The sequence below is a fragment of the Oncorhynchus kisutch genome, unplaced genomic scaffold (genome assembly GCF_002021735.2).
Source record: "Oncorhynchus kisutch isolate 150728-3 unplaced genomic scaffold, Okis_V2 Okis09a-Okis19a_hom, whole genome shotgun sequence".
NCBI classification, from domain to species: Eukaryota; Metazoa; Chordata; class Actinopteri; order Salmoniformes; family Salmonidae; genus Oncorhynchus; species Oncorhynchus kisutch.
The window spans coordinates 6323352-6338351 of record NW_022261985.1 but is presented as its reverse complement, the minus strand read 5'-3'; the positions used below and the strand labels follow the sequence as shown (position 1 = coordinate 6338351).

The 15000-nt window shown below is 48.4% G+C and overlaps 1 protein-coding gene across 6 annotated transcripts in view; it reads right to left on the bottom strand.

The window, feature by feature from the left end:
* Nucleotides 1-15000, bottom strand: part of LOC116360602 (ELKS/Rab6-interacting/CAST family member 1-like) — a 475628-nt gene that overhangs the window by 329866 nt on the left and 130762 nt on the right. For all 6 annotated transcript variants that reach the window (XM_031815520.1, XM_031815522.1, XM_031815523.1 and 3 more), the window contains 2 exons: nucleotides 7078-7215; nucleotides 1753-1893 (listed from right to left, as the gene is read on the bottom strand). In XM_031815520.1, coding sequence (XP_031671380.1) covers nucleotides 1753-1893; nucleotides 7078-7215 — 279 coding nt within the window. The remainder of the gene's footprint in view (nucleotides 1-1752; nucleotides 1894-7077; nucleotides 7216-15000) is intronic.

Sequence of the window (15000 nt, the reverse complement as noted above, 5' to 3'; positions counted from 1 at the left end):
GTAGACTATATGACAGGAACAACAAACCTATTCTGCCATTATGTAGTAGACTATATGACAGGAACAACAAACCTATTCTGCCATTATGTAGTAGACTATATGACAGGAACAACAAACCTATTCTGCCATTATGTAGTAGACTATATGACAGGAACAACAAACCTATTCTGCCATTATGTAGTAGACTATATGACAGGAACAACAAACCTATTCTGCCATTATGTAGTAGACTATATATATTCTGCCATTATGTAGTAGACTTTATGACAGGATGTTGACAGCTCTCCTGTGTGTGTACCTGCACGTGTCCACGTGACAAACATCTGTACTGAATGTCCATTTCAATGTTGGGCCTGTTTTCTGTGGAACTAGGGGTCGTCTAAGAGAGGGGGGGCCCCAAGAGAGAAAGAGAACACTTTGAGGTAGGCTATCAACAGAGGAACCCTTTATCTTGTTGTCACACACCACACACACACACACACACACACACACACAGACACACACAGACACACACACACAATGCCCACAGACCTCACCCCACCCCTGAGTCAAGTCCCAGGTCCATCCCCTCTTCCTTTTATCATTCTGTCCGTTCATTCACAGTGTCTCTGAGACAAACAGCAGACTGGACCACTGCTGATGTTCTCATGGCTGACTGACTGGCTGACAGCTCCTGGTCTTTCCTCAGACTAATGCCTTGTCTCTGCCAGACAGTCACATAGGCCCATGGTTTAATATTCTCCTCTGCTCTGTCTGCCTGCCACTCTCAGGACAGGGCAGTAGCCAGTCAATCAATAGGCAGAGAGAGAGTCAATTGCTGATGTTTGTGCCGGACTGTCTGTCTGTCATTCAAGGAGTCTGTGACTCATCCTATCTAATACTCTGTGGACTATTTCTCAAGAAAAATGACTGGCTGGAACTTAAGGTGACCTTGCCGGTCAGCCAGCTTCAGTGGGGTCAGAATATGGTCTTGGTTCGATGATTGTATGGTCATTGTGTTATCCCTGTGTGGTCAACGTAGCTCACCTATTGGTCAGACAGGTCTCCCTGCAGTAGACTGAGTGTGGTGCCTGTCTGGTCATTGTAGCTCACCTCTCGGTCAGACAGGTCTCCCTGCAGTAGACTGAGTGTGGTACCTGTCTGGTCATTGTAGCTCACCTCTCGGTCAGACAGGTCTCCCTGCAGTAGACTGAGTGTGGTGCCTGTCTGGTCATTGTAGCTCACCTCTCGGTCAGACAGGTCTCCCTGCAGTAGACTGAGTGTGGTGCCTGTCTGGTCATTGTAGCTAACCTCTCGGTCAGACAGGTCTCCCTGCAGTAGACTGAGTGTGGTGCCTGTCTGGTCATTGTAGCTCACCTCTCGGTCAGACAGGTCTCCCTGCAGTAGACTGAGTGTGGTACCTGTCTGGTCATTGTAGCTCACCTCTCGGTCAGACAGGTCTCCCTGCAGTAGACTGAGTGTGGTGCCTGTCTGGTCATTGTAGCTCACCTCTCGGTCAGACAGGTCTCCCTGCAGTAGACTGAGTGTGGTACCTGTCTGGTCATTGTAGCTCACCTCTCGGTCAGACAGGTCTCCCTGCAGTAGACTGAGTGTGGTGCCTGTCTGGTCATTGTAGCTCACCTCTCGGTCAGACAGGTCTCCCTGCAGTAGACTGAGTGTGGTGCCTGTCTGGTCATTGTAGCTCACCTCTCGGTCAGACAGGTCTCCCTGCAGTAGACTGAGTGTGGTGCCTGTCTGGTCATTGTAGCTCACCTCTCGGTCAGACAGGTCTCCCTGCAGTAGACTGAGTTTCTCTCTGAGCTCCTTCAGTTCTTTCTTGTTGGACTCGATGTCTTCTGTCTTCTCTCTGTCGTCTCTGTCTCTCTGCTCCTTCAGACGCTCAATGATACGCTCCTACAGAGAGGGTCAGAGGTTAATTCACACATGGGGACAGTCACACATACTCACCTGTAGAGGAATGGGTAGTTAGAGGTCAGGGCCTTCCGTGGCGCAGTGGTTTAAGACACTGCGTCACAGTGATAGCTCTGCTACTAGAGACCCTGGGTTAGAGTCCAGGCTCTGTCACAACCGGCCGCGACCGGGAGACCCATGGGGCGGCGCACAATTGGCCCAGCGTCGTCCGGGTTAGGGGAGGGTTTAGCCCAGCGTCATCCGGGTTAGGGGAGGGGTTAGGGGAGGGGTTAGCCCAGCGTCGTCCAGGTTAGGGGAGGGTTTGGCCCAGTGTCATCCGGGTTAGGGGAGGGGTTAGCCCAGCATCATCTGTGTTAGGGGAGGATTTAGCCCAGCGTCGTCCGGGTTAGGGGAGGGTTTAGCCCAACGTCGTCCGGGATAGGGGAGGGTTTAGCCCAGCGTCGCCTGGGTTAGGGGAGGGTTTAGCCCAGCATTGTCCGGGTTAGGGGAGGGTTTAGCCCAGCGTTGTCCGAGTTAGGGGAGGGTTTGGCCCAGCGTCGTCCGGGTTAGGGGAGGGTTTAGCCCAGCGTCGTCCGGGTTAGGGGAGGGTTTAGCCCAGCGTCGTCCGGGTTAGGGGAGGGTTTAGCCCAGTGTTGTCCGGATTAGGGCAGGGTTTAGCCCAGCGTTGTCCGGGATAGGGGAGGGTTTAGCCCAGCGTTGTCCGGGTTAGGGGAGGGTTTGGCTGACCGGGATGTTCTTGTCCCATCGGGCACTAGGTGAGCCGCCCTGCCTAAGAGTTCATCTTCTATTGGTTTCTATTGACAACAGGGTCTGAGTGTTGTTTTGAGGGCCATTACAACTGGCCTGGAAAATAATCTACTGGAAATTACTATAATTTAATGGCTATTATTACATCATATTAAATAATAACCACTTTAGGTTTAATAATAAGTATGTTTTTCCTCATTCATCGCCTCACACACAGTCCATCAAAGTTTAACAGGCGCTTGAACTTACTACACTGATTAAATCACAAGCTCAGTAACATTTAATAGTGTAGCTCACACTCCTTATATCACAAGTAGAACAGTGTCTGACAGAGTGTTCAACCTTCACAGCCAATCAGAACAACACACACCACGTACTGGAAGACCAACGGTTGGCTCTGTTCATCTCACACCTGTGTGTTTGTGTGTCAACCTCAACCTCGCTCTACATCGCAGCAAGAGAGAGAGAGAGAGAGAGAGAGAGAGAGAGAGAGGGAGAGAGAGAGAGAGAGAGGGGGGGGGGGTGAGAAAGGGTGTTGAGACAGAGGGGGGAGAGAGAGAGAAGCACATGCACTCTACTGTATGCTATTGTTATTGTTGTTACAGGGAGGGAGGGAGGGAGGGAGGGAGGGGAGGGAGGGAGGGGAGTGGAGTGGAGGGGAGGGAGGGAGGGAAGTGAGGGAGTGAGGGAGTGAGGGAGGGAGTGAGGGAGTGAGGGAGGAAGGGGGCGTGGAGGGGGGGGGGAGTAGGGAGGGAGGGAGGGGGAGTGGAGGGGGAGGGTAGGGAAGGGAGGGAGGGAGGGAGGGAGGGAGGGAGGGAGGGAGGGAGGGAGGGAGGGAGGGGGGAGGGAGGGAGGGGAGGGAGGGGGAAGAAAGCAGGGATGGAAATAATCTAAAACAACACCAGTTGTAAGAGCAGGGCGTCTGGCCGCGGCCCAAACTCACTGTCAACGGCCTGTGAACGGACATGACACACCAAGCATCATCCTGACACACCAAGCACCATCCTGACACACCAAGCACCATCCTGACACACCAAGCACCATCTTGACACACCAAGCACCATCATCACACACAAGCACCAGCTGACCACACCAAGCACCATCCTCACCACCAAGCACCATCCTCACACACCAAGCACATCCTCACCACCCGAGCACCATCCTGACACACCGAGCACCATCATCACACACCAAGCACTATCCCGACACACCAAGCACCATCCTAACACACCAAGCACCATCCTGACACACCAAGCACCATCCTGACACACCAAGCACCATCTTGACACACCAAGCACCATCATCACACACCAAGCACCAGCCTGACACACCAAGCACCAACCACACACCAAGCACCATCCTCACACACCAAGCACCATCCCACAACACCAAGCACCATCCTCACACACCGAGCACCATCCTCACACACCAAGCACCATCCTCGACACACCAAGCACCATCCTGACACACCAAGCACCATCCTCACACACCAAGCACCATCCTCACACACCAAGCACCATCCTCACACACCAAGCACCATCCTCACACACCCAAGCACGCATCCTCTACACACCAAGCAAACATCCATCTAGCACCCGAGCACCATCCTGACACATCGAGCCACCATCATCCACACACCAAGCACCATCCCCGACACACCAAGCACCATCCTAACACATAAAGCACCAATCCTGACACAAAGCAAGCACCATCCTGACACACCGAGCACCATCATCACACACCAAGCACCATCCTGACACAACAAGCACCATCCTGACACACCAAGCACCATCCTGACACACCGAGCACCATCCTGACACACCAAGCAACATCCTGACACACCGAGCACCATCATCACACACCAAGCACCATCCTGACACAACAAGCACCATCCTGACACACCAAGCACCATCCTGAACACCGAGCACCATCCTGACACACCAGCAACATCCGACACACCAAGCACCATCCTGATTCACCAAGCCACCATTCTCACACACCAAGCACCATCCTGACCCACCAAGCACCATCCTGACACACCAAGCACCATCCCTGACACACCAAGCACCATCCTGACACACCGAACAACCATCATCACACACCGAGCACCATCCTGACACACCGAGCACCATCCCGACACACCGAGCACCATCCCGACACACCGAAGCACCCATCCCGACACACCGAACACCATCCCGACACACCAAGCACCATCCTCACACACCAAGCACCATCTTCACACACCAAGCACCATCCTCACACAACAAGCACCATCCCGACACACCAAGCACCATCCTCACACCAAGCACCATCCCGACACACCGAGCACCATCCCGACACACCAAGCACCATCCTCACACACCAAGCACCATCATCACACACCAAGCACCATCCCGACACACCAAGCACCATCCCGACACACCAAGCACCATCCTCACACAACAAGCACCATCCTCACACAACAAGCACCATCCTCACACAACAAGCACCATCCTCACAACAAAAACCAAGCACCATCCTCACACACCAAGCACCATCCTCACACACCAAGCACCATCCTCACACACCGAGCACCATCCTGACACACCGAGCACCATCCCGACACACCAGCACCATCCTCACACAACAAGCACCATCCTGACACAACAGCACCATCCCGACACACCAAGCACCATCCTCACACACCAAGCACCATCCTCACACACCAAGCACCATCATCACACACATGAAAAAGCATCCTCACTGTGCTGTAGCGCTGTAGTGTAGTAGTGTAGAGGTGTGTTATTGTAGTGTAGTAGTGTAGTGTAGTAGCATAGTAGTGGTGTAGTAGTGTGGCAGTGTAGTGTAGTAGTGTAGAGGTGTGTTATTGTAGTGTAGTAGCAAAGTAGTGGTGTAGTAGTGTAGTGGTGTAGTGGTGTAGTGTAGTGTAGTGGTGTAGTAGTGTGGTGTAGTAGTGTAGTGGTGTGGTAGTGCAGTGTAGTGGTGTAGTAGTGTAGTGTAGTAGCGTGGTAGTGGTGTAGTAGTGTAGTGGTGGTGTAGTAGTGTAGTGTAGTAGTGTAGTAGTGTAGTGGTGTAGTTGTGTGGTGTAGTAGTGTGGTAGTGTAGTAGTGTAGCTGTGTAGTTGTGTGGTGTAGTAGTGTGGTAGTGTAGTAGTGTGGTAGTGTAATAGTGTAGTAGTGTAGTAGTGTGGTAGTGTAGTGGTGTGGTGTAGTAGTGTGGTAGTGTAGTAGTGTAGTAGTGTAGCTGTGTAGTCGTGTGGTGTAGTAGTATAGTGGTGTGGTAGTGTAGTGGTGTGGTGTAGTGGTGTAGTAGTGTGGTAGTGTACTAGTGTAGTAGTGTAGTGTAGTAGTGTGGTAGTGTAGTAGTGTAGCTGTGTAGTCGTGTGGTGTAGTAGTGTAGTGGTGTGGTAGTGTGGTAGTGTAATAGTGTAGTAGTGTAGTGGTGTGGTAGTGTAGTGGTGTGGTGTAGTGGTGTAGTAGTGTGGTAGTGTAGTAGTGTAGTAGTGTGGTAGTGTATTGTGGTAGTGTAGTAGTGTAGTGGTATAGTGATGTAGTGGTGTAGTAGTGTGGTAGTTATTGTAGTAGTGTGGTAGTGTAGTGTAGTAGTGGTGTAGTGATATAGTGGTGTAGTGGTGTAGTAGTGTAATACTGCTGTGTATTATAGCATCATTCTCACACTAAACCACAGCTTTTATTTTCATAAATTCCACAAATTCTAATTTTACAATGACGGCCAAACCCTCCCTACCTATCCCGCCCAAACCCTCCCTACCTGGACGGCCTATCCCGCCCAAACCCTCCCTACCTGGAAGGCCTATCCCGCCCAAACCCTCCCTACCTGGACGGCCTATCCCGCCCAAACCCTCCCTACCTGGAAGGCCTATCCCGCCCAAACCCTCCCTACCTGGACGGCCTATCCCGCCCAAACCCTCCCTACCTGGAAGGCCTATCCCGCCCAAACCCTCCCTACCTGGACGGCCTATCCCGCCCAAACCCTCCCTACCTGGACGGCCTATCCCGCCCAAACCCTCCCTACCTGGACGGCCTATCCCGCCCTAACCCTCCCTACCTGGACGGCCTTTCCCGGCCAAACCCTCCCTACCTGGACGGCCTATCCCGCCCAAACCCTCCCTACCTGGACGGCCTATCCCGCCCAAACCCTCCCTACCTGGACGTCCTATCCCGCCCAAACCCTCCCTAACCTGGACGGCCTTTCCCGCCCAAACCCTCCCTAACCTGGACGAAGCTGGGCCAATTGTGCGCCACCCTATGGGACTCCCAATCACGGCCGGTTGTGATACAGCCCGGGATCGAACCAGTGTCTGTAGTGACGCCTCTAACACTGAGATGCAGTGAGATGCAGTGCCACTCGGGAGCCCCAAAGCTCATGTGTGTGTGTGTGTGTTTCTATAATATATACCTTCTCAGCCAGTGCTTCCTCCAGGGTGGTGAGAGCTGTGTCAGTGTTGGAGGTGTCTGTCTGGAGAGACCTGACTCTGTCCTTCAGACTACTCATTTGTTTCTCCTTGTCTCTCAGCTGCTCCTGTAGATTCTCAATCTGAAGAGAGGGAGAGAGAGGAAAGGAGGGAGGAAGGAAGGATGAGGGGGGTGAAGAGAGAGGGAGGGAAGGAAGGAGGGGAGGAAGGAGAGAGACGGAGGGAAGGAAGGAGGAGAAGAAGGAGAGAGAGAGAGGGAGGGAAGGGAAGGGAAGGGAGGGGGAACGGATGAGGGATGGAGAGGGAGCTTTGTGAGTCAGCAGAAAACACACACATAAGATCTTGCTTGAGTGACACACACACACACACACACACACACACACAGACACACAGGACAAACAAAGACAGAAAAGCATGTGTTCAATGTAGAACGAACATAGAATGAACAAACTGAACAGAACACAACACAATAGAACACAACACAACAGACAGCACAGACACAACACAACACAAAGAACACAACACAACACAACACAACAGAACACAACACAACACAACAGAACACAACACAACAGAACAGACAGAACACAACACAACACAACAGAACAGACAGAACACAACAGAAAGAACACAACACAACAGAACAGAACAGACAGAACACAACACAATAGAACACAACACAACAGAACAGACAGAACACAACACAACAGAACAGAACAGAAAGAACACAACACAACACAACAGAACACAACACAACAGACAGAACACAACACAACACAACGAACACAACAGACAGAACACAACACAACACAACAGACAGAACACAACACAACAGAACAGACAGAACACAATAGAACAGACAGAACACAACACAACACAACAGACAGAACACAACACAACACAACACAACGAACACAACAGACAGAACACAACACAACACAACAGAACACAACACAACAGACAGAACACAACACAACACAACACAACGAACACAACAGACAGAACACAACACAACACAACAGACAGTACACAACACAACAGAACAGACAGAACACAATAGAACAGACAGAACACAACACAACAGAACAGACAGAACACAACACAACAGACAGAACAGACAGAACACAATAGAACAGACAGAACACAACAGAACAGACAGAACACAACACAACAGAACAGAAGAACACAACACAACAGACACAACAGACACAACAGAACAGACAGAAGACAATACAACAGAACAGACAGAACACAACAGACAGAACACAACACAACAGACGGAACACAACAGACAGAACACAACAGACAGAACACAACAGACAGAACACAACAGACAGAATACAACACAACAGACGGAACACAACAGACAGAACACAACAGACAGAACACAACAGACAGAACACAACAGACAGAACACAACAGACAGAACACAACACAACAGACGGAACACAACAGACAGAACACAACAGACAGAACACAACACAACAGACGGAACACAACAGACGGAACACAACAGACAGAACACAACAGACAGAACACAACAGACGGAACACAACAGACGGAACACAACAGACGGAACACAACAGACGGAACAGAACACAACAGACGGAACACAACAGACGGAACACAACAGACGGAACACAACAGACGGAACACAACAGACGGAACACAACAGACGGAACACAACAGACGGAACACAACAGACGGAACACAACAGACGGAACACAACAGACAGAACACAACAGACGGAACACAACAGACAGAACACAACAGACAGAACACAACAGACAGAACACAACACAACAGACGGAACACAACAGACAGAACACAACAGACAGAACACAACAGACAGAACACAACAGACAGAACACAACAGACAGAACACAACACAACAGACGGAACACAACAGACGGAACACAACAGACAGAACACAACACAACAGACAGAACACAACACAACAGACGGAACACAACAGACAGAACACAACAGACAGAACACAACACAACAGACGGAACACAACAGACAGAACACAACAGACAGAACACAACAGACAGAACACAACAGACAGAACACAACAGCAACAGTTTTTCCAGAGAACACACTGTGGCCATTCAGATTTTCCAGCGCAGAGCGATGTTTCCTGAATAGCTTTGCAAAGGGAAGGTATATTACTGGAAACTGTCAACGTTAACAGTAAACCGGATAAATTATTTCCACTTTCCACAAAAAAAATGAGGGGTGAATAAAACAGTGTTTAATTTGTATTGTCAACTTTTCTTATCTGGCTGTGAAAGTGGCTTCAGTACCTGGAGCTGGGAGGTTGATAAATGGCATGGGTATGTAAGAGAGCTCACACACACACACACACATCCATCATCAGAGACAGCTCAATGAAGAGACTGTCTGTTTCTTTCTCCTATTTCACATTTAATTAAACACAGACTGATTTGATTAATACCTGCAATATTCTGTCTATCGCGTTTGACATAAACTGGTGTCAATATATCACCTCATGTATAAATGTGAATGCCCCCCCTCTTTCCCTCTCCCATTCTCTCTCTCCCATTCTCTCTCTCCCATTCTCTCTCTCCCTCCCTCTCTTTCCCTCTCCCATTCTCTCTCTCCCTCCCCTCTCTTTCCCTCTCCCATTCTCTCTCTCCCATTCTCTCTCTCCCATTCTCTCTCTCCCTCCCCTCTCTTTCCCTCTCCCATTCTCTCTCTCCCATTCTCTCTCTCCCTCCCCTCTCTTTCCCTCTCCCATTCTCTCTCTCCCATTCTCTCACTCCCTCCCCTCTCTTTCCCTCTTCCATTCTCTCTCTCCCATTCTCTCTCTCCCATTCTCTCTCTCCCTCCCCTCTCTTTCCCTCTCCCATTCTCTCTCTCCCTCCCCTCTCTTTCCCTCTCCCATTCTCTCTCTCCCTCCCCTCTCTTTCCCTCTCCCATTCTCTCTCTCCCATTCTCTCTCTCTCCCATTCTCTCTCTATCATTCTCTCTCTCCCATTCTCTCTCTCCCATTCTCTCTCTCCCTCCCCTCTCTTTCCCTCTCCCATTCTCTCTCTCCCATTCTCTCTCTCCCTCCCCTCTCTTTCCCTCTCCCATTCTCTCTCTCCCATTCTCTCTCTCCCTCCCCTCTCTTTCCCTCTCCCATTCTCTCTCTCCCATTCTCTCTCTATCATTCTCTCTCTATCATTCTCTCTCTCCCATTCTCTCTCTCCCATTCTCTCTCTCCCATTCTCTCTCTATCATTCTCTCTCTATCATTCTCTCTCTATCATTCTCTCTCTCCCATTCTCTCTCTCTATGACTCTCTCTGACTCTCTCTCCCATTCTCTCTCTCTATGACTCTCTCCCATTCTCTCTCTCTATGACTCTCTCTCTATGACTCTCTCTGACTCTCTCTCCCATTCTCTCTCTCTATGACTCTCTCTCCCATTCTCTCTCTCCCATTCTCTCTCTCTATGACTCTCTCTCCCATTCTCTCTCTCTATGACTCTCTCTCCCATTCTCTCTCTCTCTGACCCTCTCTGTTGAAATAATGATTGAGGGGGTGAGAACCAAAGTACAAAACTAATCACACCATAAATATAGTTAATTGCTGTTAATCACAAATATAAAATGCATTATTCAGCGTCTAAATATGAAAGTGTTTTGTTTCTCTGAGGCAGTTTGACGACTTCATCTCTTTTCTCATCTGTCAAAGTCAGGCCAAAGTCAGTGACCATGGCAATGAGCTGTCTGTCAATCAGAAGGCTGGTGTATGAAGGCCCCTAACCCCACCGTACCCCTAACCCCACCGTACCCCTAACCCCACCGTACCCCTAACCCCGCAGCATCCCTAACCCCGCAGCATCCCTAACCCTGCAGCATCCCTAACCCTGCAGCATCCCTAACCCCACAGCACCCCTAACCCCACAGCACCCCTAACCCCACAGCACCCCTAACCCCGCAGCACCCCGCAGTACCCCTAACCCCACAGCACCCCTAACCCCGCAGCACCCCTAACCCCACAGCACCCCTAACCCTGCAGCACCCCTAACCCAGCAGCACCCTGAACCCCGCAGCACCCTGAACCCCGCAGCATGGCTCATGAAGATTTAAATAATATGGTAATATCTCAATCTTATCCTCTGTTAGACTGTTTAGATCTCTGAGATCTAGAAGAGGGACTCATTTGAAGGGGAAGGCTCAAGTGGCTAGGGATACTAATGTACACGTATGTGTGAGTCTGGGAAAGCCACCAGACCGGGAGAGGAAGGGAGACCTAGTCTACAGAACCGACGACTAGCCACGAAGAGTGATATCTCCCTCTCATTCTCATTCTTTATCTCCCTCTATCCTCCTATCCCTATCTTTCTCAGTCTTTATCTCCTATCCTAGTCTCCCTCTCTTTCTCAGTCTTTATCTCCTATCCTCCAGTCATGATGTTGGCCTGGGGGGAGGTTTATGACAGTCATAAATACCTCTTCCCCCCTTTTTCCTCTCTCTACCCTACTGATGTTACATTTGCAAAACCCTTGGTTAACATAGAGATTCTGGGAACATCAGTATGTGGGGGGAAATTAACTATATTCTGGTAATCCGGTGGTACTTAATGAATATGATGTCAGTTCGGTTGTCATCTGAGACATTCTCATCAATGATAAGACAGCCTGATAAACTCTACAGTGGAAAGTCTACACATCAGAGTTATCAGATTCACATGGAATTGTTGTTCAATTTAAATGTTTGAATATGGAATTATTCGTGATGGGATGAAATGTGATTTTAGCTTCTAAAATGTGAGATTTGGGTTTTCATAAGGTTGGGCTCTGCTCAATCAGTGGCCTGCCACTGTGAAGGGACATGGGCTATAAAACTTTTCAAACACGCCCTCCTCTCCCTTCCTATATAAAACCTTGACGACAATATAACCTCCTGTTCAGAAGATGTGACGACGACGGTCCGATGTCAGAATGGTTCAGATAATAACTACACAACGAAGCCAGCATCAGTGTGAGCTTTGGTTGCGAATGGTATGAACTTTGAACTCTTATTCACAACAGAAGTGATACCTCCTAGCCATTGAGTTGAGCAACAGCAGATGCAAACGAGGGTTAGGAAGGAACAGACAGAGTATCCCGTCTATCACACAACGACGTTACTACAACGTATCCAATTGACCACCAGAGACATTCTTCAAAGGACTCGGTTTGGCAACACGGCCTTCCATCTACCACCAACCTACTGAAGCGCAGCTCAGAGTAAATATTTATTGCATTTTCCTTTTCCAAATGGGTGGTAATTTAGAATGCATAAGATACTGTATTTACGATAGCACAGCTTCTCCCTTTGTCCCTCAGTCTTCCCGCTCTTTCACTCAAACCCAGCCCCTTTTCTTTTGTGTAACCAGCTGTCATATCTGTTCCGCCCGCTAGGGACGTTTTCCTTTATGACGTAATTTGTAATCAAGTTGATTAATTATGTGTATGTGTAATTCTGTGTGCTTAGTTAGGTAGTAAATATATAATTAAACCCAATTGGTATTGCTGATTCAACTTGTTAGCCAGGGTACGTGCAGATAACCAAGAAATTACAACTTTCAGATGAGACTGAATTAAGGTGATGATTAATACTGACTGCTATTGATATAAAATATTACTAGGTGTTTAAGAGTTTATTCGGAAGATAACAGCTCTATAAATATTATTTCGTGGTGCCCCGACTCTCTAGTTAATTACATTTACATGATTAGCTCAATCAGGTAATATTAATTACGGAGAAATTAAAGACTGAGAAATTATTTTATAGAATAGCATGTCATATCACATAGCCAAAGACACAACACTCCTCTCCCTCTGTCTTTATCTCATTCTATCCTCCTCTCGCTCTCTCCCTCTGTCTTTATCTCCTTCTATCCTCCTCTCACTCTCTTTATCTCCTTCTATCCTCCTCTCCCTCTCACTCTCTTTATCTCCTTCTATCCTCCTCTCCCTCTCTTTCTCATTCTTTATCTCCCTCTATCCTCCTATCCCTCTCTTTCTCATTCTTTATCTCCCCCTATCCTCCTCTCCCTCTCTTTATCTCCTTCTATCCTGCTCTCCCTCCCTTTCTCATTCTTTATCTCCCTCTATCCTCCTATCCCTCTCTTTCTCAGTCGTTATCTCCTATCCTCCTCTCCCTCTCTTTCTCAGTCTTTCTCCTTCTATCCTCCTCTCCCTCTCTTTCTCAGTCTTTATCTCCTTCTATCCTCCTCTCCCCCTCGTTCTCAGTCTTTATCTCCTTCTATCCTCCTCTCCCCCTCTTTCTCATTCTTTATCTCCCTATATCCTCCTATCCCTCTCTTTCTCAGTCTTTATCTCCCTCTATCCTCCTCTACCCCTCTTTCTCAGTCTTTATCTCCTTCTATCCTCCTCTCCCCCTCTTTCTCATTCTTTATCTCCCTCTATCCTCCTCTCCCTCTCTTTCGCTGTCTTTATCTCCTTCTATCCTCCTCTCCCTCTCTTTCGCTGTCTTTATCTCCTTCAATCATCCTCTCTCTCTTTATCAGTCTTTATCTCCTATCCTCCTCTCTATCAGTCCAGAATCATCTTTAGCTGTTGTTCATCTTAATAATTAAAAATCACGTTTTTTTCTTCTAAACATCCCCTCCACTCAACATCCCCTCCCCTCCCCTCAACATCCCCTCAACATCCCCTTCCCTCAACATCCCCTCCCCTCAACATCCCCTTCCCTCAACATCCCCTCCCCTCAACATCCCCTTCCCTCAACATCCCCTCCCCTCAACATCCCCTCCCCTCAACATCTCCTCCCCTCAACATCCCCTCCCCTAAACATCCCCTCAAAAAACGGATCAAACCATAATAGCCAACAATGAGAGTTCGTGGTCGTCACCGTAGCCAACAATGAGAGTTCGTGGTCGTCATCGTAACAAAATATACAGTTGTGTGAACTTACAGTATGAATTTAATTAAACCGCTGGATGTTTTGGCACAAAGGTTTTCGCAGAAGAAAAACAAACTGAAAAAAACTTGAGTGGAAAAAAAAAAGTGAGAAGAAATTTGATAATGAATTTTTGTGCCCTGGTGCAGTTTAAACTACTACAGCTGCTTCCCAAGAAGAAACACAACCAGAGTTCGGCCGGTTTATTGTTTTATATAATGTTCAGACATGTTTAGACAGATGTCCTAAATTCCATCCCAAATGGCACCCTATTCCCTATGTAGTGCACTGACGTGCCATAGGGCTCTGGTCAAAAGTAGTCCACAATAAAGGACATAGGGTGCCATTTGGGATTGATCCTTGGTCTGTGATGCTGATAGTCAGAGGTGTTTTAAAGTGAATAGTTTCATAGTTGAGAAAAGGAAAAGGCTGTCTTAGTAATGGGCTCTCACACTGTAAACTGTTGGTTTGATCTGGACTCAAACAGGGTTGACTCATGTCCTACTGATCTCTCTCTCTCTCTCTCTCTCTCTCTCTCTCTCCCTCTCTCTCTCTCTCTCTCCCTCTCTCTCTCTCCCTCTCTCTCTCTCTCCCTCTCTCTCTCGTTTAACCAGCTGTAACAGTTCAGAAGTTATTTTGTGATCTTTATGTTCTTTCTCAAATGTATTGAGTCAAGCCGATGTCTACGCCCCTTCGTCAGTGATTCTTCAGTAGTGATTCTTCAGTAATGATTCTTCAGTAGTGATTCTTCAGTAGTGATTCTTCAGTAGTGATTCTTCAGTAGTGATTCTTCAGTAGTGATTCTTCAGTAGTGATTCATCACTCTTCAGGAGGGATTATTCAGTAATGATTCTTCAGTAAAGTCGTTGTTGTCATTCAATGAAAGACAAGTGGTTTTCATGCACATGGTGGACTGAGTCTGCCCAGACACCTACACTATTTCCACTGGCTCATTAATCCCCAGTTTACCTGACAGCCTGATTGACAACC